Source organism: Stomoxys calcitrans, chromosome 1 (assembly GCF_963082655.1).
Source record: "Stomoxys calcitrans chromosome 1, idStoCalc2.1, whole genome shotgun sequence".
NCBI lineage: Eukaryota > Metazoa > Arthropoda > Insecta > Diptera > Muscidae > Stomoxys > Stomoxys calcitrans.
This window is the reverse complement of record NC_081552.1, coordinates 196,885,939-196,913,131: the sequence shown is the minus strand read 5'-3', so window position 1 is coordinate 196,913,131 and position 27,193 is coordinate 196,885,939. Positions and strand designations below refer to the sequence as shown.

Here is a 27,193-nt window from a genome sequence, read left to right as displayed (position 1 = left end):
TGTGCCCATCGGACCACTTTCGGATATGGATGACGTTTTTGGGATTAGGGGGAGGGTCCGCCTCCATTCGATATCCTCCCAGACAAACGTACACAATTTTAAAAAAATCAGTTCAGCCAAGTATAATATAGTCATAATGGGTCTAAACACAAACACAAATTGAAATTTTGTATATAAGATATATACTTAGAGATAAATAAAGTTTTTGCAGTCCAAGCAATGTTTTCTAGGGCCGCAGTGACCAACTCCAAGGATCCACACCTATGCTAAAAACCATATCGACCAGATGGGATATAATTTCCATGTGGTGGTTTTTTAGACTCTTTGACGAACTGAAATGCCATTGCTATCATGTCCCAATCGTATTCCCTTTGCTACACAATGGAATGATTCTGTATGAAACATAAACTAGACTAAACAAAACACGCACATAGTGAAACCCGGGTTAATTAGTTGTCAGTTATCGTAATTATGTCTATGGTGATCCGAACGATAGGAGAAAACTTCATAAATAATCCACACGAGAAACAAGACACCTCTGTATCTGCTGATGTGAGTGCAAATACATAATAGAATACAAAACGACATACCAACGTTAATGACTAGCTCGAAAGCTGATATCAATGAAACCTCAGTGAATACGGGGAGAAAGAAAAGAGAGAGAGAGAGAATAGGCTATAGCGAGAGAAAGAGAAATTGTGAAACTCACAATACCAACTTATCTTGACTACATTCAACGAAGTTCAGTTCGCATAAGCTTTTCACTGCGAGTTGTTATCTTAACGTTGTCGTGTACGGTTTGTTCCAAGTTTTGCTCATCACCGATAATTAGAATTTCACAATACGGCGCTCGATTTAGTGGATACGGAAAATAAACAAATGTAAAGAAAGGGAAATGTAAATAAAAAAAAAAAAAAAAACGAAAAATGTAAGAATACGTGAAGTATTTATGTGTATTGCAAAGAAAATTAATTTTGCTTAAGCTCCCGCTGAGGTTGCTGGAACCACCCCATGCAAAGGTTTAACGCAAATGACCTCTTATAAAACCATGAAATACCTTTGAAAAAAAAAAGCACCAACAACAAACACCGCCACCACAAGACCGATAGAAAAAAAAAATAAATAACATATGCACATTTTATGCAAATATAAGTTTTAAAGAAAACGCTAAGCCCTCAACGCTAACAAAGCCCAATCATATTGTTGTTGTAAGTTTCTCAAAAGTTGTTAAAGTGTTTAAACTTGTTTGTGTGTGTTTAAGCAGCAGAACCATATGTATACTGACTACATATACAAAAATTGATCATTTTAAAATATTTGTTTTGGTATTTTTATAATTTCATGTAAAGATAAATATCGCCTTTTATTTTAACACGTCATTATATTTTAGCTCACTTTAGATTCAATGAGAACCTTTGAACCTTATTTTTGGACATTTGGTTTTCCAAATATAGCTAATTGAGCTATAGTATAGGCAAAGAAAAAATAAACAAAAGTGTACATTAGGGTGGGTCAATTTATGAGGACGAAAAAAAACCACCAAGCTTTTTTCAAAATCGAAATCTACAATGAATACTAAGAAAAAATTTCCCATAAAGGCTGTCACTATATTCGCTTTCCACAGTTGAAAACACACATTTTTCACGGCTACTTTTGTAAGCAAGTTTTTTCCTTCAAATTCTATTAACTAAAAAAATAATCACGAACATAGTACCAACCATAAGTCTAAAATCAAAATCGACCTTCAGATATTTTAATGACAAATTTCCTTCATAAATCATTTATCTTCATCAAATGCAAATTTGCCCATGAGCATTCCATTAAGGAACAGAGGCAAATTTACCATCTACAGCCAGGCGAAACGGTTTAAGCATCCCCGGCTATGTCCGTCTGTCCTTGTTTTCTTTCCGTATCGTTTGTGTATCTCCTTTTTTTTCTATTCAAGGTAGAGGTCGCATTTGCTATGCAATCATCACGAAATTTTCCACTTATCCCCTTTTTTAACCCACCACCATAGTATAAGGGATATACTAATCTAGTCATTTCGTTTGTAACGCCTCGAAATATTAATCTAGGACCCGGCCCGAATTTTGGATACCCACCCCCTGGGGTATATATGTAAACCACCTTTGGTCAAAATCCGGTGAAAAATGCATACCCGCATATTTCGATATGCCGCATAGCAGCTATATCGAAATATGTTTCAATGTGGACCAAATACTTATAAGTACAAGTCATTGTTCAATTGTGTATGACAAAATATGGTAGCTATATCTAAAAACAAACCGATCTTAACCATATACGACACGGATGTCGAAAAGCCTACCATAAGTCACTGTGTCAAAAATCAGTGAAAATGTCGAAAAGCCTAACATAAGTCACTGTCCCAAATTTCGGCGAAATCGGACAATAAATGCGTCTTTTATGGCCTCAAATCGAGAGATCGGTCTATATGGCAGCTATAACCAAATCTGGACCGATCTGAGCCAAATTGAAGAAGAATGTCGAAGGGCTGAACTTAACTCACTGTCCCAAATTTAGGCGACATCGGACAATAGATGGGCCTTTTATGGGCCCAAAACCTTAAATCGAGATATCGGTCTATTTGACAGCAATATTCAAATCTGGACCCATATGGGTCATTTTGAAGAAGGATGTCGAAGGGCGTAACACAACTCACTGTCCCAATATTTTGGCGAAATCGGACAATAAATGCGCCTTTTATGGTCCCAAAACCTTAAATCGAGAGATCGGTCTATATGGCAGCTATATCCAAATCTGGACCGATCTGAGCCAAATTGAAGAAGAAAGTCGATAGGCTTAACGTAACTCACTGTCCCAAATTTAGGCGACATCGGACAATAAATGCGCCTTTTATGGGCTAAAAACCTTAATTCGAGACATCGGTCTTTATGGTAGCTACATTCAAATCTGGACCGATATGGGCCATATCGAAGAAGAATGTCGAAGAGCCTAACACAACTCGGCGAAATCGGACAATAAATGCGCCTTTTATGGACGCAAACCTTTAAATCAAGAGATCGGTCTATATGGCAGCCATATCCAAATCTGGACCGATCTGTGCCATATTTCAGGAGTATGTCGATCGGCTTAACTTTACTCAATGTCCCAAATTTCAGCAAAATCAGAAAATAAATGTGGCTTTTATGGGCCTAAGACCCAAAATCGGCGGATCGGTCTATATGGCAGCCATATCCAAATCTGGGCCGATCTCGGCCATATTGAAAAAGGATGTCGGAGGCCCTAACACAACTCACTGTCCCAAATTCCAGCAAAATCGGATAATAAATGTGGCTTTTATGGGCCTAAGACTCTAAATCGGTGGATCGGCCTATACGGGGGCTATATCAAGATATAGTCCGATATAGCCCATCTTCGAACTTAACCTGCTTATGAAAAAAAAAGAATTTGTGCAAAATTTCAACTCAATATGTCTAATTTTAAAGACTGTAGCGTGATTTCAACAGACAGACGGACAGATTGTGTAGGTTGGGCTGGAAGGAAACATAGGCTATATAATTTTTTGATATCGGAAGGGAGGCGGACCTTCCCCCTTACCCTAAAAGTACTTCCCAAAAATAAAAGTGTACCCAAAAATAAAAGTGTATCAGGACAATATAGGACTCAAATGAAAGGTATTCAGGAGAAGAGTACGAATTTCATATTAAATTTTGGGTCCGAGTAACTGGGGGACCGCCCCAATCCCAAAACACCCTAAAAATGTTTATTGGACGAGCATGACAATATGGAACTCAAATGAAAGGCATTCGGGAGTAGATTACGAATATAAAAAGGAAGAAGGAATAGACTTTATAATTTGTTGATATCAGAAGGAGGCGTTACCCCAAAATCAAAAGTGGACCGATAAGCACAATATGAATGTCAAATGAAAGGTATTGAAGAGTAGAACACAAATATGGTATTAAAAAGTACCCAGGAAGTCGTCGTAACCCCAAAACATCTAAAAGAAGACAAATTTAACATCCATATCAATATGGGGCTCAAATGAAAGGTATTCGGGAGTAGATAACAAATCTGACATACAAAATTAGATCCAAGTGTACGCACCAAATGGGCTCGGTTTGTTTGTATGTTCCGTAGAATCAGAAACGTCTAAGCCGATTTTCTTAAAATTTCCACTAATTGTGTAGGGTTTTGTGGAAGAAAACATAGGTTATATCATTTTAGATATTGGATGGTGACGAACCCTCAAATAAAAGGTATTTGAGAGTAGAAAACGATTCTGATATCCAATATTGGAGCCAAGTGTTTGGGGATACGCCCTAAAGCGGACTATTGCAATATAGAGCTCAAATCAACGGTATTTAGGAATAAAGAACGAATTTAATATCTATTGTCAGGGTAAAGTGCCGGTTGGAGCCCTATCCCCAAAGCACCCTACAAACAATTGACGTTTACCGACCATGGCAATATAGGGCTCAAATTAAAGGGATTTGGGGGTGAAGCACAAATTTATTTGAGTCAAAATATCTGAGGTGCCATCTCTCCCCTAAAAGGCACTTTTCATTACCCTAATTTTCAAAAACACCGAAATTGGCAATGTGATTTGTTCGAAAATTTTTTGCACTCTTACAGTCACCTTAAACAAAACATGGTCTCTCTATTGTTAACGTCGGGGGCCTCCCAAAACTCAACAAATAGACCAATCACTGCAATATAAGGCTCAAAAGAAAGATGAGAGAAAATAAAGAATTTTATATCCAATTGAAGAGTCATATGTTTGAGGACCCCACCCCACCCCACCCTCAAAATACCCCGTGAACAGGAAATATTGCAAAAGTGGTAATATAGGACTCAAAAGAAAGGCATTTGGGAGTAGAGTAAAATTTTGCCCATGAACCGAGCAGGGGCAAACTTCTCACACATAAATGAGTACTTTCCGATTCAATGAGAAGCGAACTGTTTTTATAGTCAAGTCCGAACGGAGTGCCGCAGTGCGACACCTTATTGGGGAATATTCACTTGACCATGTCCCAAATCGGACAATAAATGCCCCTTTTATGGACCCAAGACCTTAAATCGAGTGATCGGTCTATATGTGGGATATATCAAGATATAGTCCGATATAGCACATCTTCGAATGTATCCTGCCTATGGACACAAAAAGAATCTGTTCAAAGTTTCAGCTCAACATCTCTATTTTTAAGGACCAGCGTGATTTCAACAGACAGACGGACAGACGGACGGACGGATATTGCTAGATCGTCTTAGATTTTTACGACGATGAAGAATACTACGATCGGAAATGAATATTTCGATGTGTTGCAAACGTAATGATAAAATGAATATACCCCAATCCTTCGGTGGTGGTTATAACAACTGGATTTAAGACTAATGATTTTTTGGGCAAATTTTATTAGAATTTGTCGTAGTTTCCCACATTGATAACCGCTTTGTTGATTAAAAAATTTACCCACTCTAGTGTAGATACTTGAGTGAAAGCAAAAAAAAAATCAAAAATTTATCAAAAACTGCTACTTTATCAAAACCAGAGATGAGTTTTTAGAATTAATGACTACAAATGTGGTGCACATGTTTATAATTGGGGTACACTAGGTTATTATATTATTTTTAAAAAATTTAGTTTAATTGGATTGGAATATGAGAGATATTTTTAACTTCATACACACATCCACGACCGACACAAGGAGGATGTTCACTCCGGACTTTGCTAGTACACCTGCCCTTTCATTTCCCTTTATATCCTTGTGCTTCGGCACCAAGCATAAGGTTAAGGTATGGTATTCCTGAAGACACATTAGTAATTCCCGACAGCCGCCCAGGACCTTGGATCTCACACACGTTTTATTTAACGGCTTCAACGTTGCCTAACAGTCGCTGAAAATGTGAATTTCCGATCGGTCGATATCCATAGACAACATAAGCTCTGCTGCTGCAGCCTTTGCGATGGCTGCCTCTGCCTTAAAAATGTTGCAATCATCTCTCATCTGTAAGGAGACGTTGATATCGTGTTCACTGCAACACCCTGTTCCATCCTCCATCTTCGAACCAACTGTAAAAACATTAATGTCTGGAAGTCTAACCCGCCCTTTCTGCAATCCCACCCGGGTAGGTAATATAACTTGCAGTCCCTTATTCACCACGTCCTTTCCTATCTGGAAGACCATCTGAGAGACGGCCGTGGTACTACCCAATATACGTGTGTGTCTCGCCGGTGACCCACAAATCAATCTATGCTGCGTTCATTTGAGAAAAGTCCTCTCCGCTGTCTCCCTTAGAAATAAGTCCATAGTCTGAATCCCTATCATAACTCCTAATCGCAGAGGTTCCCATAGCCCCAGTAACAAATCTCAAAGTGACCCTATTCACCCTGTTTAGGTTACGGACATTGGACGGATTTTACGCGTCATTGGCCACCAAACGTGACAGCCATAGGCCAAGACTAGCCGCATCACCGCCGAGAACAACCAATGCATCAGCCTGGGCCTGAAACCCCACTTAGTATAATGCAGCAAGGGCCTCTCTAATCCTTGACTCCATGTTCAGTCTCCAGTCCAGTCTACCATTCACAATCATCCCTAAAAACTTAGCCGACTACGATAAGTGTAAAGTCATCCCCTGCAGAATGGGTAGCCTAAAAACCGGCATTTTCACCTACACGTAAACAGAACCAGTTCCGTCTTCCTCGCATTCACACCCAGGCCGCAACCCTTCGCCCATGTAGCAGTACATCTAAGTGCACCATTCAACACAGCCTAATCGAGAGAGATAAGGGGGCTATATCCGAATATGATATGATCTGAACCATACCGGGCACGGTTATCGAAGGGCCAAACGCAACTAACTGTGTCAAATAAAAGCAAAATCGGATACAAACTCGACTTGAATAGGTCCAAGACATTAAATCGAGAGATCGGTTTATATGGAAACTATATCCAAATTGCATCCGATCTCGATCGGTACCATATTGGTTGCGGATGTGGAAGGGTTAATATAACCCAATATTCCAAACTTCAGCGAAAACTGGTATGGACTTAAGAATGTTTACCGGGGGATGGGTTTTTTTGACAGCCATATCTTTATGTAGTCCAATCGGGACCATATTTGGCAAGGATATTGAGAGAGTCAGTGAGCTTCACTACATCCTCCGATATTCGAACCACATGTGGCATGTTGATATAGGAACTTAGACCCTTAAAAGCCGCAACAAATACGGCTTTAATGGGTCTAAGTCCCTAAAACAACATGCCACATGTGGTTCGAATATCCGAGGTTGTAGTGCAACTCACTGTTTCAAATTTCAGCTGAATCAGACAATAAATGTTGCTTTTGTGATCTTAAGATCCTTAATCGGGTAATCGAGTGGCATAGCAGCTTTATCTAAATCGGATCCAATCTGAACCATATTAGGTTTGGATATCGATGGATGGAAGTGCAACTCTCTGTTCCCAATTTCAGTGAAATCGGGCAATAAATTCGTATTTTTTGGCCTTTTTGGGCCCCCATATGGACCGATCTCCCGATTTAAGGTCCTAGGCCCATAAAAGCCACATTTATTAATAGATTTCTCTGAAATTCGGCACATTGAATTTTATTAAGATCCTCGACATCCATGCTTACTATGGTCCAAATCGGTCTATAGTTTATTATAGCCCCCACATGGACCGATCTCCCGATTTAAGGCCCTAGGCCCATAAAAGCCACATTAATTAAACGATTTCGCTGAAATTCGGCACATTGAATTTTATTAAGATCCTGGATATCCGTGCTTAATATGGTTCGAATAGGTCTGTATCTTAATGTAGCCCCCATAGGGACCGATCTCCCGGTTAAGGGTCCTAGGCCCATAATAGCCACATTTATTAATCGATTTCGCTGAAATTCGCCACAATGATTTGTGCTAAGATCCTCGACATCCGTGCTTAATATTGTCCAAATCGGTCTATATCTTAGTGTAGCCCCCATATGGCCCAATCTCCCGATTTAGGGTCCTAAGCCCATAAAAGCCACATTTATTAATCGATTTCGCTGAAATTCGCCACAATGATTTGTGCTAAGATCCTCGACATCCGTACTTAATATTGTCCATATCGGTCTATATCTTAATGTAGCCCCCATATGGACCGATTTCCCGATTTAAGGTCCTAGGCCTATAAAAGCCACATTTATTAATCGATTTCGCTGAAATTCGTCACAATGATTAGTGCTAAGATCCTCGACATCTGTGTTTAATATGGTCCAAATCGGTCTATATCTTAATGTAGCCCCCATATAAACCGATCACCCGGTTTCGGGTCCTAGGCCCATAAAAGCCACATTTATTATCCGATTTGGCTGAAATTCGCCACAATGATTTGTGCTTAGATCCTCGACATCCGTGTTTAATATGGTCCGAATCGGTCTATATCTTAATGTAGCCCCCTTATACACCGATCTGCCGATTTAAGGTCCTAGGCCCATAAACGGCACATTTATTAATCGATTTCGCTGAAATTTGGCACAATGATTTGTATAAAGATCCTCGACATCTGTGTTTAATATGTTCCAAATCGGTCTATATCTTAATGTAACCCCCATTTGGACCGATCTCCCGATATAAGGTCCTAGGCCCATAAAAGCCACATTTATTACTCGATTTCGCTGAAATTTGGCACAATGATTTGTGTTAAGATCCTCGACATTCGTGCCTAACATGGTCCAAATCAGTCTATATCTTAATGTAGCCCCCATATATACCGATCTCCCGGTTTCGGGTCCCAGGTTCATAAAAACTGCATTTGTTACCTGATTTAGCTGAAATTTGGCACAATGATTTTCGCTAAGTTCCTCGACATTTGTTCCGAATATGGCTCAAATCGGTCCTTATTTTAATATAGCTCCCATGTAGATCAATCTCCCGATTTAAAGTCTCTGACCAATAATAACCGCATTTATTGCTCGATTTCGCTGAAATATAACACAGTGAGCTCTTCGATGTCCGTGTCGATTATGGTTTAGATCGGACTGTATTTGGGTATAACCCTCAGATGGACCGATCTCCCGATTGAAGGTCTTTCAACCATACATAGCGTATTTTTTCTGCGATTTTGCTGAAATTAAATAGAGTGAGCTATGTTAAACCCCTACACATCATCTCCGAATATGGTGCAGATCGGACCATATTTGTATGTATATGCTAAATATATCGGTCTCCAGATTTATGGTCTTGAACCCATATAGACTCTTTTATTAACAGATTTTTCTGAAATTTTATACAGTGATTTGTGGCGAGTTTGACCATAGATCCGACCATGGATCCATATAGCTGCTAAAGGTTCAAAATCGTGAACTTTTCACCGGATTTTAACGAAATGTTGTTTATATTGGGTTGCCCAAAAAGTAATTGCGGATTTTTCATATAGTCGGCGTTGACAAATTTTTTCACAGCTTGTGACTCTGTAATTGCATTCTTTCTTCTGTCAGTTATCAGCTGTAACTTTTAGCTTGCTTTAGAAAAAAAGTGTAAAAAAAGTATATTTGATTAAAGTTCATTCAAAGCTTTATTAAAAATGCATTTACTTTCTTTTAAAAAAGCCCCAATTACTTTTTGGGCAATCCAATATATACCCGATGTGGTGGGTATCCGAAGTTCGACCCAGCCCAACTTAATTTTTTGATTTGTCGATGTTGATATTATCAAAGAATATAATTGTACTAAATTTCAGGTGATGGACTTCATTTGATCATAAGCGAGTGTGCTGTTGATTGATGTAAGCATGTCTAAGGTTTCAAAATTTCCCACGTTCCATTTGAAATTGCGACATTAAAAAGAGTAGGATGAGGGCATCGTCCAGAATTTTGATTGGAAACTTTTTGAAACAATCATTTCAAGTCCGATGAATAACATAAGGCTACAGTAAACACAACCAATAATTACATGGTGCAACTAGTCGATGTGATTATAGGTACTACACTTAATACACCTCCAAAGTGACGTTTTAATTTAATGCACACACAAATCAAACAATGAACTGTCAGACTGACAAACAGAGACGTTTACAAACTCTATTAGTTGGTAATAAATTCTACGATAAACACATATTACATATAATATAACTTATAGGTATGTATGTACAGTGGAGTAGAAAAGTCTACATAGCACTGCATCAATGATGACGTTCCCAGTTTTAAACTTAAGTTGTCTACTTATATGAATAGACCAAACAAAGGAAAAACATTTTCAAGAAATTCATTGTCACATATTGATTTTGATTTGACAAAGGTTTAAGTATACAGACTTTTCTTTGCCACTGTATGTATATTCACACTGAGAAATAACTTTGCAAACTGCTTTACCTTAATACGTTATTCTTGGTTACAAAACGAATTGCAGAAAGAACGTATTTACTACAAACAAAAAACACATCTAAATTTCCCATCAACGACCGCAGCGGAAACAACAACAAATGGGATATTCGATCCAGGTAAATATTACGGCATACATTTTTAATATGAACTCATTCCCTTTCCATATTAACTTCATTTGAATGATACTTCAAGTTGTATAATATTAACAAAATAGTTAATAAATCTTTTTAAGTTATTGTTATTATTCTACTTCTGATGAAATTACCGCTAATTACTTGTCTTAATTGTGGTACTTAAAGGTATTTAAACAAATTTTTATAGCCACCACCATAGGATGGGGGTATACTAATCTAGTCAATCCGAAAAACTGGTCTAAAACCCCACGATCTGAGTCGATCTAGCCACGTCCGTCCGTCCTTCTGTCGAAATCACGATAGCGGTCGAACGCCTAAAGCTAGCCGCTTGAAATTTTGCACAGATACTTAATATTTATGCAGGTCGTTGGGAATTGTATATGGGCCACATCGTCTCAGATATAGATATAGCTCCCGATTTGACTTCTTGAGCCCCTGGATGCCGCAATTTCTGTCCGAATTGCCAAAAAAATTGGCAATTGGCGTTTTGTTATGACTTCCAGCAACTGTAACAAGTACGGTCCTAATCGGTCTATAACCTGATATAGCTCCCATATCAACCGATCTCCCGATTTGACTTTTTGAGCCATAACAAGCCGCAATTTTTGTCCGATTTTGCTGAAATTTTGCATGTAGTGTTCTGTTGAAACTTCCAATAGCTGTGACAAGTACGGTCCGAATCAGACTTCCAATAGCTGTGCCTAAAACGGTCCGAATCGGTCTTTAACGTGATATAGCTCTCATATAAACCCATATACAGATTTGACTTCTTGAGCCATAACAAGCCGCAATTTCTGTCCGAATTGGCAAAAAATTTGCACGTAGTGTTTTGTTATGACTTCCAGCAACTGTAACAAGTACGGTCCAAATCGGTCTATAACCTGATATAGCTCCCATATAAACCGATCTCCCGATTTGGATTTTGAGCCCTAACAAGTCGCATTTTGTGTCCTATTTGGCTGAAATTTTGCACGTAATATTCTGTTGAGACTTCCAACGCCTGTACCAAGTTCGGTCCAAATCGGTCTTTAACCTGATATAGCTCCCATATACCGGTTCAAATCGGTCTATAACCTGATGTAGCTTCCATATAAACTGATCTCCCGATTTAGCTTCTTGAGCCCTTACAAGCCGCAGTTTTTGTCCGATTTGGCTGAAATTTTGCATCTGTTTGACTTCCAGTAGCTGTGCCAAGTACGGTTCGAATCGGTCTATAACCTGATATAGCTTCCATATAAACCGATCTCCCGGTTTGACTTCTTGAGCCCTAACAAGTCGCATTTTGTGTCCGATTTCGCTGAAATGTTGCACGTTATATTCCTTTGAGACTTCCAACACCTGTACCAAGTTCGGTCCAAATCGGTCTTTAACCTGATATAGCTCCCATATAAACCGATCTCCCGATTTGACTTCTTGACCCCTAGCAAGTCGCATTTTGTGTCCGATTTGGCCGAAATTTTGCAGGTAGTATTCTGTTGAGACTTCCAACACCTGTACCAAGCACGGTTCAAATCGGTCTATAACCTGATATAACTCCCACATAAACCAATCTCCTGATTTGACTACTTTAGCCCTAACAAGTCGCATTTTGTGTCCGATTTGGCTGAAATTTTGCATGTAATATTCTGTTGAGACTTCCAGCAACTGTGCCCAGTGCGGTCCGAATCGGTCTATAACCTGATGTAGCTTCCATAAAAACCGATCTCCCGACTTGAGTCCTAACAAGTCGCATTTTGTGTCCGATTTGGCTGATATTTTTGCACGTAATATTCTGTGGAGACTTCCAACACCTGTACCAAGTACGGTCCAAATCGGTCTATAATCTGACATAGCTCCCATATAAACCGATCTCCCGATTTGACTTCTTGAGCCCTTACAAGCCGCAATTCTTGTCCGATTGGGCTGAAATTTTGTGTGTAGTGTTCTGTTATGACTTCAGACAACTGTGTTAAGTACGGTTCAAATCGGTTCTTAATTTGATATAGCTCTCGTATAAATCGATCCCCCGATTTGACCTCTTGAGCCCTTACAAGCCGCAATCAGTGGAGGATACATCTGAGGCCTCTAGGCTGAGGATGATTCTGTCCTCGAGACCTATTACGGTGGAATATAGTCGGAAGTCAGACAATGTATGGACAATATCTAGTGAGGAAAAACTAGAACTACTCTTTGATACAAATTTCCCAGGGAAATTCCCCTACGGACAACGTGGGGCCAGAAGAGGTTGTGACTGGTATGCATTCGTCGGAGGCTATTAGTGAAATTGTGTCTGAGCCGAAAATCCTTTGGGCGATAAGAAGTTTCGACTCCTTTAAGTCGCCAGGCCCTGACGATGTATCACCGGGTGAATTACAAGCTTTGTCTGATGGACTGGTTCCCTGGCTTAGGGAGATATACTCTGTTTGTATCAGAATGTCATATATACCTGTGTGATGGAGGAACACGAAGGTCATTCTCATTCCGAAAGCAGGAAAACTCTACCACACGAAGGCGAAAGATATTCGTCCTATTAGTCTGTCATCCTTTATGCTAAAGACTCTTGAGAGGTTGATAGAAACATATCTTAGGGCAAAGATCCCTGGAGATCTCCAGTCGCGGTAGCAACATGCATATAGTAAAGGCAAATCCATTGAAACAGCCTATCAAGGAATATGCAATGGTAGCATTACTTGACATTGAAGATACTTTCAATTATTCAAAAACCGACGTCAATCATGAAGGAGTTGGAGTTTCTAGGCATCAACTCTACCGTAAGAAGGTTTATTAATAATTTACTTACTACAAAATGCATTATGGCAGGCTTGGGATCTGTGGATCGAAAAAGATGGGAAAGCAGAGGAACACCTCAAGGAGGGGTACTGTCTCCTCTACTTTGGAATATAGCCATTAACAATATATTATTCTCTCTGGAAGAAAAAAGCGTAAAAGTTGTCGCGTATGCTGATGACGTGACAATTGCGGTTAGGGGAAAGTTTCCCAGTACTCTAAGAGATATACTTCAGCAAGCTCTACGTGCAACAGCAAAGTGGGCTATCGAAAGTGGTCTAGGTGTAAATCCGTGCAAGACAGAAGTAGTTCTTTTCAGCAGGAGATACAAGTTGCCTAAAGTGGCACCTGTCTCCTTGGGTGGAGAGAATGTTCCATTTACAGAAAGCGCAAAATGTCTGGGTGTTTTGATGGACAGGAAAGTGGACTTTAAATCCAACATGTTAGAAAGGGCAAGAAAGGCAACTCTTGCCCTATACATTGACAAAAGTTGCGGGTTTAGAACGCGTGTCATGCATTATGTATATACTGCAGTTGTCAGACTTATAATGCTATATGGTGTTGTGGTCTGGTGGACGGCGCTTCAAAAGACCACCTACTCCCCAATACTTAACCGGATCCAAAGGATGGCATGTTTGTGCAACACAGCCGCACTTAGGAAGACACCATCTGATGCGACCGCTACCTTGATGCTAGAGGAGCTTTCTCTTTGGTCATTTGGCGGCTACGGACACTGTGTTCTTCTTGATACAATATCCGATGTCCCAGGCAGTGTGAATTACACCCTACCTGAGCCGCTTTTTGATAAAAAGTACTGTATCCCTGGTAACAGAAGTTACATAAACTTCTATACGGATGGTTCCAAACTAAACAACCACGGGGGCTTAGGGGTGTACTCTGAAGATCTAGAACTGGTTATATAGAAAAAGTTTCCCGACCATAGCAGTGTGTATCAAGCGGAGATTTTTGCAATTATACAAGTGGTGGAATGGCTAAGATATAATGTCATTACGACGATTGGCTCAAATATCTTCTCAGACAGCCATTAAATCCCTGGAGAAGGTATTTCTGAACACAAAAACCGCCCTCGACTGTCGCAGATCTCTCAACGAGATAGCTGAACAGTTCAAAATTCATCTGTTCTGGGTGCCGAACCACAGAGATATCCCAGGGAATTGTAAAGCGGAGGATCTTGCGAGACTAGGAACTACCCTACACATGCCAGGGATACTGGAATCTGTGGCTATGCCTCTAGCGACATGTAAGCTAAGTTTTGAAGACCAGGCCCAAAGGATAACAAAGGATAGAGGGTCACAAAGAGGAGGTTGTGAGCATTCCAAAACTATGTGGCCTAATCTAGGCTTGAAGACGTCTACTGCTTTGCTGTCATTGGCTAGAACAGACGTCTCAGTCATTGTGTCCGTCATGACAGGACACTGTCTAATCGGAAAACGTGCTGACAGACTAAAGGTTGCCAGCAAAGACTTTTACAGAAGCTGTGAGGACATCGAAGAAGAAGAGACTATAGAACACCTTCTGTGTGTGTATCCCGCACTGTCAGTCAGAAGGAGTTACACTTTAGGTTCTCATTTCTCTGAGAACCTGTCTGATTTAGCGGATGTGAACATTGGCATATCTCGCGCTATAACGTTTTCTATGACGTTTAACGGATGTGCCAAATATGACTTGAATCGTTCAGAAACCTAATATAGCTCCCATATAAACCGATCTCCCGATTGCACTTCTAGGGCAGCACCTAGAGGTCGCTGTTCTTGTCTGATTTGGCTGAAAATTTGCCAATCGATTCTTTCTTTGACCTCCAATACTAGTGCCACTTATGGTCTGAATCGATTCATAACCAGATATAGCTCCAACAGCACAGCAATTATTATCTATTATCCTGTGTTTGCCTGTAAAGAGATACCGGGCAAAGATAAATTCGATCCATGGTGGGGGGTATATAAGATTCGGCCTGGCCGAACTTAGCACATTTTTACTTGTTTATATATAAGATAAGTATCCAATTTATCGAATCAAATTCTCCACCCTGGAATGGTGATTTGGCACGTTCCACATATCTAAATATCGTGCTTTAGACGTGGAAATGAACATGGTGAATTTTGAAATAACGTCTATGTTTATGATCAATCAATGATAACAACAATTAATTTTGTCAAAAAAGACCTTAAAAGTTTATTTTCTTATCAACCAAAGTTATTTAAGAGGTTTTAAAAATTGCATGAATATTATCAAAACAAAACAAAGAAAAGCGAACATATAAACAAAAAAAAAAAGAAAAATTAAAACCGAGCTATGTTTGACCGGGCCGAATCTTATATACCCAAAGGATAATGGACAAGAACTTCTATGCTATTGGAGCTATTGGGTTGCCCAAAAAGTAATTGCGGATTTTTCATATAGTTGGCGTTGACAAATTTTTTCACAGCTTGTGACTCTGTAATTGCATTCTTTCTTCTGTCAGTTATCAGCTGTTACTTTTAGCTTGCTTTAGAAAAAAAGTGTAAAAAAGTATATTTGATTAAAGTTCATTCTAAGTTTTATTACATTCATGCATTTACTTTCTTTTAAAACATCCGCAATTACTTTTTGGGCAACCCAATATATGGGGTTATGAATCGATTCGGATCATACTTGGTTTGGTTGTTGGAAACCATACTAGAAGTCATTGTGTAAAATTTTTGCCGAATCGTATAAGAATTGCACCCCATAGGAACTGAAGAATTATAATTGATCGAGAGATCACTTTATATAGGAGCTATATAAGGTTATTGACCGATTCAGACTATATTTTGCGCGTATATTGAAGATCATAGGAGAAGTCGCTGTATAAAATTAGGACCAAAACGGATAAAATTTGTTAGAGATTATTGTAAAAGTCACTGTGCAAACTTTTAGCCATATCAAATAAGAATTGCACCCTCAGCTCTAGAAGTACACTCTGAACATCAGTTTATATGGTAGCTATTTCGGATTATTAAGCGATTTAGACCATACTTGGCATAGTTGTTGGAAATCAAAACAAAATATCTCATACAAAATTTCAGTCAAATCGGATAAGAATTTCGTCCTCTAGAGGCCGAATAGCGTGCCGCAGTGCGACACATCTTTGGCTAGAAGTTTTTACATGGCATAGTACCCACACAAATGTCGGATGGCGGTATATTCATTTTGTCATTCCGTTTGCAACACATCGAAATATCAATTTCCGACCTTATAAAGTACATATATTCTTGATCAGCGTAAAAATCTAAAACGATCTAGCCATAACCGTCCGTCTGTCTGTTGAAATCACGCTACAGTCTTTAAAAATAGAGTCTTTAAAAATAGAGACCGATCCGCCGATTTAGGGTCTTAGGGCCTTAAAAGCCACATTTATTCTCCAATTTTGCTGAAATTTGGGACAGTGAGTTATGTGAGGCCCTTCGAAATCCTCCTCCAATTTGGCTCAGATCGGTCCAGATTTGGGTATAGCTGTCATATAAACCGATCCGCCGATTTAAGGTATTGGGGTCGAAAAAGGCGCATTTATTGTCCGATTTCGCCGAAACAGTTGAACAGTGAGTTGTGTTAGGCTCTTCGACATTTTTCTGAAACTTGGCGTAAATCGGACCATATTTGGATATAGCTACCATATAGGCCGATCTCTTCATTTAAGGTTTTGGACCCATAAAAGGCGCATTTATTGTCCGCTGTCACCGAATTTTGGTACAGTGAGTTGTGTTAGGCCCTTCGGCATCCTTCTTCAATTTGGCTCAGATCGGTCCAGATTTAGATATAGCTGCCATATGGAACGGTCTCTCGATTTAAGGTTTTGGGCCCATAAAAGGCGCATTTATTGTCCGATGTGTTCGAAATTTGGGACAGTGAGTTAAGTTAAGCCCTTCGACATACTCCTGCAACATGGCAAAGATCGGTCCAGATTTGGATATAGCTGCCATATGGAACGATCTCTCGATTTAAAGTTTTGGGTCCATAAAAGGCGCATTTATTGTCCGATGTCTCCAAGTGAGTTGGGCCAGTGAGTTGTGTTAGCCCCTTTGACATCCTTCTTCAATTTGGTCCAAATCGGTCTAGATTTGAATATAGCTGTCATATAGACCGATTTCTCGATTTAAGGTTGGGGTCGTGTGACAGTGAGTTGTGTTAGGCTCTTCGACATTCTTCTGAAACTTGGCCCAAATCGGTCCATATTGGGATATAGCTGCCTTATAGACCGATATCTCGATTTAAAGTCTTGGCCCCATAAAAGGCGCATTTATAATCCGATTTCACTGAAATTTGACACGGTGACTTATGTTAGGCTTTTCGACATCCATGTCGTATATGGTTCAGATCGGTTTATTTTTAGATATAGCTAACAATATTTTGTTATACACAATTGAACAATGACTTGTACCTATAAGTATTTGGTTCAAATCGGAACAAGATTCGGTATAGCTGCTATGGGGCATAAGGTATGCATTTTTCACCGGAGTTTGACGAATGGTGGTTTACATATATACCCGAGGTGGTGGGTATCCAAAGTTCGGCCCGGCCGAACTTAACGCCTTTTTACTTGTTTTTTTTTAAGATGTTCTCGCAAGGATTCGAACCCAGGCTTATAGCGCCATAGGCGGACATGCTAACCTCTGCGCTACTTCGTCCACCGTTTTATATGGTAGCTATATCAAAACATGGACCGGTATGGCTCATTTATACTCGTAGTCCTAACCGATCTACACTGGAGGTTAGGTTAGGTTGAGTGGACTTGGAGGCCAGCTTGGCCCTTGTGTTGCCCTAGAAAGAAAGAGAAGCGAAAGAAGATGTGGGACCTCGGTCTTGAGGTTATACACGAATAAAAGAAAAACAGGAGGAAAGGAGAACCCTAGCGGAGGGGTGAATCACTCAAGCACCAATGTACCTACGTCGGAGCTTATGGCACCCCCACCTCGGAACCATCCTATTCCTTCAACAAATTCCAGGAGACCTACCAAAGGTACTTTCACATGTTCACCCAGATCGCAGAAGAAACGACTCGCCAGAAAGGAAAGCCTACTTCCCTGCAGAACCGGACATGAACACAGCAAGTGCTCAATAGTCTCCTCTTCATCCTTATCGAGGCAACTCCTACAGAAGTCATTGTTCGATATTCGCATGTGGCCTATGGCACAGTGCCCGGTTATGACCTCTATTAAGGTACTCATCGACCTCTTATCGAACGCCAGCAACTCCCTCGTCCTCTTCCTGGCGATGACAGGACAGAGCGCCTTTGCAGTCCGGCAACCATCTTCCGAGTCCCATATAGCCGCCGACGTCACCCTGGCCATCTCCTCCTCTGTGTTCAGTAGCTCCATAAATGGCACGCAGGCAAGACCGGTGGCTGGTCCGCCCGGCTCAGACGAACCCCTTCCTGACCCATTCGTCCGCCCTCTCATTTCCTGGAATCCCCTCATTTCCAGTTTTTTTTTTTTTTTTCTTATAAAGCGAAGATTAATAATGGCCAACACATGCTACTTTGGATTGAGCAAACAGCATAGAAACAAGGCCACCTCTCGACAGACGAAGATTACACTATACAAGACACTGATACTTCCCGTGTTGTTATATGATTCTGAGGCATGGGTAATGCAGACGAGGCAGTGCTTGGAGTGTTTGAGAGAAAGATTCTTCTTCATGTTGTCAGAATGGAAGAAGAAGCTCCAGCAAACCAGGACGACCAAAAGCCCAATGGAAAGATTAAGTGGTGGGAGACACCTCAAAACTTGGTGTTAGATATTTTAGAATGAGCGCGGAAGATCGAGGCGCTTGGAACGCTATTCTACGTTCGGCTAACGGAACAAATGTTCTGTCATAGCCAATTAAAGTAAAGTAAAGTTAGAGTTTCAGCGAAATCGGGTAATAAATGCGAATATTATTGGCTTAAAAGCCTGAATCGGCAGATCGGTTTATAAGGTCTAAAACTTTTCTGGTGGGCGCTTATCCCAAAGGCCTTTCTACGCTTATGATTGCATCTATATCTAAATATTGTCTGATGGAGACCATACCCGGCTCAGATGCCATAGGGCCTAGGCAACTCACTGGTCCAAATTTTACCGAAATCAGATGAAAATGCGACTGCTATGGACTTAAGACTCTTATTAGCCAGATCGGGCCACATGACAACTATATCCAAATATGGTTCGATTTAAATCATATTCGGTATGATTATACGAGGCCATAGTGCAGCTTACTGTGCCAAATCTCAACGAAATCGAACTATAAATGTGCATGTTATGGGCCTAAAACTGTAAATCGACAGATCCGTTTATATGGCAGCTATATCTAAATGCAGTCCTATCTGAACCATAATCGGCTCGGATACCGGAGGCCATTGTGCAGCTTACTGAACCAAATTTTAGCAAAATCGGTCAATAATCGCGCCTGTAATGGGCTTAAGACCCTAATCGGCAGATCGATCTATAAGGAAGCTGTATGTAAATAAAGCCCGATATGGACCATATTCGACTCAGACATCCGAGGCCATAGGGCTACTCACTGAGCAATTTTCGGACAGTAAATGCGCCTGTAATGGACTTGGGACCCTAAATCGGCAGATCGGTCTATATGGCAGCTATACCCAAATATAGTCCAATTTGAACCGTTGAAGAACTTAAACTGCATATGAACATAACACGAGTCTGTACAAAATTGCAGCTCAATATCTCAATTTTAGAAGTCTGTGGCGTGAATACAACTGACCGACGGACAGACACACGAACATCGTTAAATCGTCTTAGAATTTTACGAAGATCAAGAATATAGGCATATATTTTGTAGAGTCGGAAATGCATATTTCGATGTGTTTCAAACGGCAAGACTAAATGAATATACCCCCTATCCTATGGTAGTGGGTATAAAAGTCCCCCAAACGAACATGTCGACCGATCGGCACAATATGGGACTCAAATGAAAGGTATTTTCAGGTAGAAGAATATTTCCCGCTAAGTCGCAGAAAATCTCTATCATATCATTTCTTTAAGAAGTATTTGATTTTAGTTTTAATATCAGCAAATCGATACACGAAATCAAGCCCTTTCTATTGCGTATGAACCACCGCAATTAGTACTAGTAATTCAAACAATTTTGAGTGCTGTGATAACAAGAAAGTTAATTTAAAATTCAATTCAGCGTTTGAAATAATTTTCCCCATTAAAATTGAATCACAAATGCTTCGAAATAGAAAAAAAATTTATCAATGAGCAGTTTAATCATACCTAGGCTAAGTGAGTCACTCATTCCCCTAGAAGTTAAAAAAAAATCTTATCTTAGTGCCAACAAAAATACACACACACAGAAGCAACGGCAAAGGGTCTTTTATTATACCCTCCACCATAGAATGGGGGTATACTAATTTCGTCATTCTGTTTGTAACACCTCTAAATATGCGTCTAAGACCCCATAAAGTATATATATTCTTGATCGTCATGTCATTTTAAGTCGATCTAGCCATGTCCGTCCGTCTGTCTGTCGAAAGCACGCTAACTGTCGAAGGAGTAAAGCTAGCCGCTTGAAATTTTGCACAAATACTTTTTATTAGTGTAGGTCGGTTGGTATTGTAAATGGCCAAATCGGTCCATGTTTTGATGGACCCGATCTTGGGTCTTGACTTCTTGAGCCTCTAGAGGGCGCAATTCTCGTCCGATTTAACTGAAATAATACGCTGAACCGATCTTGGGTCTTGACTTTTTGAGCCTCTAGAGGGCGCTATTCTCGTCCGATTTAACTGAAATTTTGCACGTAGTGTTTTGGTAGCACTTCCAACAGCTACGCTAAGTATGGTTTAAATCGGTCCATGTTTTAATATAGCTGCCATATAAACCGATCTTGGGTCTTGACTTCTTGAGCCTCTAGAGGGCGCAATTCTCGTCCGATTTAACTGAAATTTTGCACGTAGTGTTTTGGTAGCACTTCCAACAACTACGCTAAGTATGATTCAAATCGGATCATAATCTGGTATAGCTGTCATATAAACCGATCTAGGATCTTGACTTATTGAGCCAATAGAGTGCGCAATTCTCATCCGATTTGGCTGAAATTTTGCATGAGGTGTTTTGCTATGACTTCCAATAACTGTGCTAACTATGGCGTAAATCGGTATAGAACCTGATATAGTTGCCATATAAACCCATCTGGGATCTTGACTTCTTGAACCTTTGGAGGGCGCAATTCTCATCCGATTTGGCTGAAATTTTGTACAACGTCTTCTCTCATGACCTTCAACATACGTGTCTAATATGGTCTGAATCGATCAATAGCTTGATACAGCTCCCATATAAACCTCCTCCCGATTTTGCTTCTTGAGCCCCTACAAGGCGCAATTCTTATCCGAATGCACTGAAATATTACACAATGACTTCTATAATGTTCAGCATTCAATTCATTTATGGTCCGAATCGGACTATAACTTGATATAGCTCCAATAGCATAACAGTTCTTATTCAATATTCTATGTTTGTCTAAAAAAAGATACCGCGCATAGAACTCGACAAATGCGAACAATGGTGGAGGGTATATAAAATTCGGCCCGGCCGAACTTAGCACGCTCTTACTTGTTTTTGTTATTAATTTTAATTTTTTTTTTTCTAATCATTTTTCATAGAACCACTTTTCAAGATAACAAAAATTCCCTAAGTTACCATAGATCTAATTGTTGAAACAAATCACATAGATTTGCATGTCAATCACCAGACATTAACACACTTGCGTTTTGTAATTTTTCCTCCACTTTCTTTACATCTGTTTTCACAGAATACGGAGACTGGCGAACTTTGCTATGTTCAAACGGATGCCGACAGAGTCCATGAGCCAAGCTATGACGCTGAAACGGGTGAACCCATTTCGGGTGAGTTAACAGTGCGTTACAAGAAACAGAAACACTTTCAAATACCTAAGAAACTTTTGAGAGCTTCGCCCTGTGAGGAATTCGAGAAGCGTATGCTGGGCCACACTGAGGATATCTATGAGGAACCCAAGGCTTGCATTAGCAAGAAATCAGCAGTATCTACTATTGAGGCAACAAGTCGAAAGTCGAAGTCCAAACTTAAGAAGCAGTCATACAATCGTGATGATTTCATGAATATGGAAGGTGTGTCTAATGTAAGTCAAATATTATTCAGAAATATGTAATAACCCACTAACATCAGGTGGGTCAAATTTTATATACCCTCCACCATGAATTTAGTTCTTGAACGATTGTGTTAATAGGCAAATTTTCTTTCTTGACTTTACTTTAATTGGGATTGGGATACATTTCGGCACATATTCCGCCCTTCTGTCCCTTCTAGACTAGAACAGAAAATGTAAACTACGGAGGATATAGACATAGTGGTGAAGCGGATCACGAAGGCCCTGAATGACTCGCTTGTGGACTACTCTGGAGTCCACCATGGTTGGTATAAGAAAGGACTGCAGAAAACTCTTCAACAGAGCAAAAAGCCACAAGAGTACCACACGATTGGGGCATCGATAAGGCTGAGCTAAGAAAATATAAGGGCGAGCTTAGAAAGGCTCAGAACAAATCCTGGGTAGAATTCTGCTGCTCCGTGGAGGATACTTATGAGGCCTCTAGGCTAAGGAATGAAATTCTGTTGTTGAAAACACTAGAGCTACTCGATGATACAAATTTCCCAGGGAAATTCTCCTACGGACAACGTGGTGCCAGAAGAGGTTCTCACTAGTATGCATTCGTCGGAGGCTATTAGGGAAATTGTGTCTGAGCCAAAAAACCTTTTGGGCGATAAGAAGTTTCGACTCCTTTAAGTCGCTTGGCCCTCATGATGTATCACCGGTTGTATTACAAGCTTTGTCCGATAGACTGGTTCCCTGGCTTAGGGAGATATTCTCTGTATCAGCATATCATATATACCCGTGGGATGGAGGGACACGAAAGTCATTTTCATTCCGAAAGCAGGAAAAACCCTACCACACGAAGGCGAGAGATTTTCGTCCTATTAGTCTGTCCTCCTTTATGCTAAAGACTCTTGAGAGGTTGATAGAAGTTTATCTTAGGGCAAAGATCCCTGGAGATCGCCTGTCGCGGCAGCAGCATGCATATAGTAAAGGGAAATCCACTGAAACAGCCCTTCACGACCTAGTCGGCTACATAGAGGGAGATCGGTTGATATGGGAGCTATATCAGGTTATTGACCGATTTGACCCTTCCTAAGCACAGTTGTTGAAAGTCATAATAGAACACTACGTGCCAATTTTTTGCCAATTCGAACAGAAATTGCGGCTTCCAGGGGCTCTATAACTCAAATCGAGAGATCGGTTTATATGGGAGCTATATCTAAATCTGAAACGATGTGGCCCATATATTGGGTTGCCCAAAAAGTAATTGCGGATTTTTTAAAAGAAAGTAAATGCATTTTTAATAAAACTTTGAATGAACTTTAATCAAATATACTTTTTTACACTTTTTTTCTAAAGCAAGCTAAAAGTAACAGCTGATAACTGACAGAAGAAGAATGCAATTACAGAGTCACAAGCTGTGAAAAAATTTGTCAACGCCGACTATATGAAAAATCCGCAATTACTTTTTGGGCAACCCTACAATGGTAGCATTTCTTGACATTGAAATTGATTTCAATTATTGAAAAACCGACGTCAATCATGAAGGAGTTAGAGTTTCTAGGCATCAAGTCTACCGTAAGAAGGTTTATTAATAATTTACTTACTAAAAGATGCATTACGGCAGGCTGGGGATCTGTGGATCCAAAAAGATGGGTCAACAGAGGAACACCTCAAGGATTGGTACTGTCTCCTCTACTTTGGAATATAGCCATTAACAATAATATTATGTCTCTGGAAGAAAAAGACGTTAAAGTGGTCGCTTATGCTGATAACGTGGCAATTGCGGCTAGGGGAAAGTTTCCCATCACTCTAAGAGATATACTTCAGCAAGCTCTAGGTGCAACAGCAAAGTGGGCTACCAAAAGTGGTCCGTGCAAGACAAAAGTAGTTCTTTTCAGCAGGATATACAAGTTGCCAACAGTGGCACCTGTCACCTTGGTTGGAGAGAATGTTCCATTTACAGAAAGCGCAAAATACCTGGGTGCTTTGTTGGACAGGAAATTGAACTTCAAATTCAACATTTTGGAAAGGGCAAGAAAGGCAACTCTTGCCTTATACACCTGCAAGAGATCCATTGGCAAAACTTGGGAGTTTAGACCGCGTGTCATGCATTGGGTATATATTGCAGTTGTCAGTCATATAACTACTGCTCAATACTTAACCGGATTCCAAGGATAGCTTGTTTGTGCATCACAGCCGCAATGAGGACGACATCATCTGATGCAATGAATTTAATGCTACATGCTTATGCCACTGGACATTGGGGCTACCCAAATTGGAGCGACCACTGCCGTGAGGTAAAGGGAGCTTTCTCATTGGTCACGTGACAGCTACGGACACTAAGTTATCCTTGATACAATATCCGATGTTCCAGGCAGTGTGGATTGCACCCTACCTGAGCCACTTTTTGATAAAAACTACTATAACACTATTTCCGATAGAACCGATTGGAACTACGATATCCCTGGTAACAGTAGTTACATACATATAGGTTCCATACTAAACGACCAGGTGGGCTTTGGGGTGCACTCTAAAGATGTAGAACTGGTCATATCGAAAAGGTTACCCGACCACTGCCGTGTGTATCAAGCAGAGATCCTTGCAATTAAGAAAATGGTGGAATGGCTAAGATATAATGTCATTACGACGTTTGGCATAAATATCTTCTCAGACAGCCAGGCAGCCATTAAATCCCTGGATAAGGTATTTCTGAACACAAAAAACCGCCCTCGACTATCGCAGATTTCTGAACGAGATGGCTGAACAGTTCAAAATGCACCTGTTCTGGGCTCCGGGACATGTAAGCGAAGTTTTCAGGACCAGGCCCGCAGGACAACGAATGATAGATGGTCACAAAGAGAGATGTCCTAACCTAGACTTGAAGAGGTCTACAGCTTTGCTGTCATTGTCTAGAACAGACGTCTCAGTCATTGTGTCCGTCATGACAGGTCAATGTATAATCGGAAAACATGCTGACAGACTGAAGATTGCCAGCAACGACTTTTGCAGAAGCTGTGAGGGCATCGAAGTAGAAGAGACTATAGAACACCTTCTGTGTGTGTGTGTCCTGCACTAGCAGTCAAAAGGAGTATCACTTTAGGTTCTCATTTCTTTGAGAACCTGTCGTAAGTGGATGTGAACCTTCGCAAGTTATTGGGCTTTGTTTGTTTTTGATTTTTTACTAATTGCTATTTCTAATTATTTTTTTTTCGAATTGTTCATTTTTTGCAGGACATCATTTTGGGTTATAATAAATCCAATTATCGCATGTTATTGTTGCCCACCTTGTTCTGTTTCAATATTTATGCCGCTCTTGTCATTATGATTGTGGAGACGTTCTTTCATTTTTGGGCCCATTTCAAGAATGGCATTAACATGAACAAGGATTTTTACTATCGCAGTCCCTTGCATGTCATCACATCACAATTTTGTGCCAAGTGTCGCTGTGAATCGGAAATGGAGGTGAATATATTTCGAGCTTTGAACAAACAGATGAGGTTGGCTCGCAAATCACAAACCCTGAAGGAAGTCTCAAAGGCAATTGGATGAGCAATATAAAGGTATATATCGGGTAGTGTTGAAATTTTATACTAAATTATATGCATTTTATGTTGTTAAATTAAAACAAGAGCATTAATTCAAATATGTCTAAATGTTGGAAATAAATTATGCTTATTTCATATAAATAAGCGGTAAAAAAAAAAAACAAATCAATGATTATAAAAAAAAATATTTTAGATTCATCCATTGTTACTTGGAGAAAAGGTGACGCCTAGGTAAGCATGAATGTCTAGGTTGGGTTAACCCTCCGATGAGTGACAGTTCTGAATTTCACGGCCGTGTGAAAAGGTCCCTACGGACCTTTTTTGTAAATTATATTTTTTTGATATAAATTTTTTTTTTGATTCTACATACAAAAATAATTTTTTCAATTTTTTTAATTTTTTTTTTTTTGCTTGAATTTTCTTAAGACTATTATAAAAAAATTTAAAAATTATTTATTGTTGAGCGTGTACTTCTTGTCCCCTGCCCTGTGCGCAAGTGTTGCAGCGATGTTAAAGTGTGCTATGTTCTCCGCAAACAGCGTTGCCGCAGCCGAAGCAGTATGCCCGCGTTTTCCGCTGCCGCCCGTACTCAGAACGGCAAAGCCTACATGACGGTCTACTTGACCTAGCCGCAAACGACGGTACATTGCCTTCCATCGGTCTTGGTAATACCTGAAATGAAAAGAAAAATAAAAAACAAATAAATATTCTATTCTTGAATTTGAAGATGTTTTCTTACCCTGACATCGAATGCTTCCATCGCATTGCGTATCCTTGGATAGGAGGTTATATGGTTGTTCAGGGCACGTTCTTCGATATTTGGTGTGGCCAATTGTTTCATTAGCAGTAACAAGAACGACCGCCGTCTGTCACTCCTTTTTATAGGCTTCATTTCGTTGTAAATCGTAAAAGCAGCCAATGCAGCGACGTCCAACATATTATTGGGTTGCCCAAAAAGCAATTGCGGATTTTTCATATAGTCGGCGTTGACAAATTTTTTCACAGCTTGTGACTCTGTGATTCCATTCTTTCTTCTGTCAGTTATCAGCTGTAACTTTTAGCTTGCTTTAGAAAAAAAGTGTAAAAAAAGTATATTTGATTAAAGTGCATTCTGAGTTTTATTAAAAATGCATTTACTTTCTTTTAAAAAATCCACAATTACTTTTTGGGCAACCCAATATATAACATGGCCAACGGCCATCGTTGTGTTGCTCTTTTGCAGCTGTAAGTGCCTAGCATTTGATCCATGGTATCAACGCCGCATTTGTTGGCATTGTAATCTTATAT

General features: G+C 40.0%; 2 protein-coding genes across 3 annotated transcripts; one reads left to right on the top strand and one right to left on the bottom strand.

Moving 5' to 3' along the window:
• Positions 1-760: 760 nt before the first annotated feature.
• LOC106085791 (uncharacterized) lies at positions 761-26,004 on the top strand. Of its 2 annotated transcripts, none has more exons than XM_013250206.2 (4): positions 761-928; positions 10,376-10,466; positions 22,038-22,385; positions 25,593-26,004. In XM_013250206.2, the coding sequence occupies exons 2-4, from the start codon at positions 10,449-10,451 to the stop codon at positions 25,908-25,910; spliced, it is 684 nt and encodes a 227-aa protein (XP_013105660.1). In that variant the 5' UTR covers positions 761-928; positions 10,376-10,448; the 3' UTR covers positions 25,911-26,004. The 2 variants fall into 2 exon arrangements, with proteins under 2 accessions (XP_013105660.1, XP_013105659.1); XM_013250205.2 differs by having other exon boundaries at positions 761-1,208.
• Positions 26,005-26,388: 384 nt separating this feature from the next.
• On the bottom strand, positions 26,389-26,934 carry LOC131994090 (uncharacterized). Its single transcript, XM_059360348.1, has 2 exons — positions 26,646-26,934; positions 26,389-26,578 (listed from the first exon to the last, which is right to left on the bottom strand). The coding sequence occupies exons 1-2, from the start codon at positions 26,880-26,882 to the stop codon at positions 26,417-26,419; spliced, it is 399 nt and encodes a 132-aa protein (XP_059216331.1). The 5' UTR covers positions 26,883-26,934; the 3' UTR covers positions 26,389-26,416.
• Between the last annotated feature and the right edge of the window lie 259 nt (positions 26,935-27,193).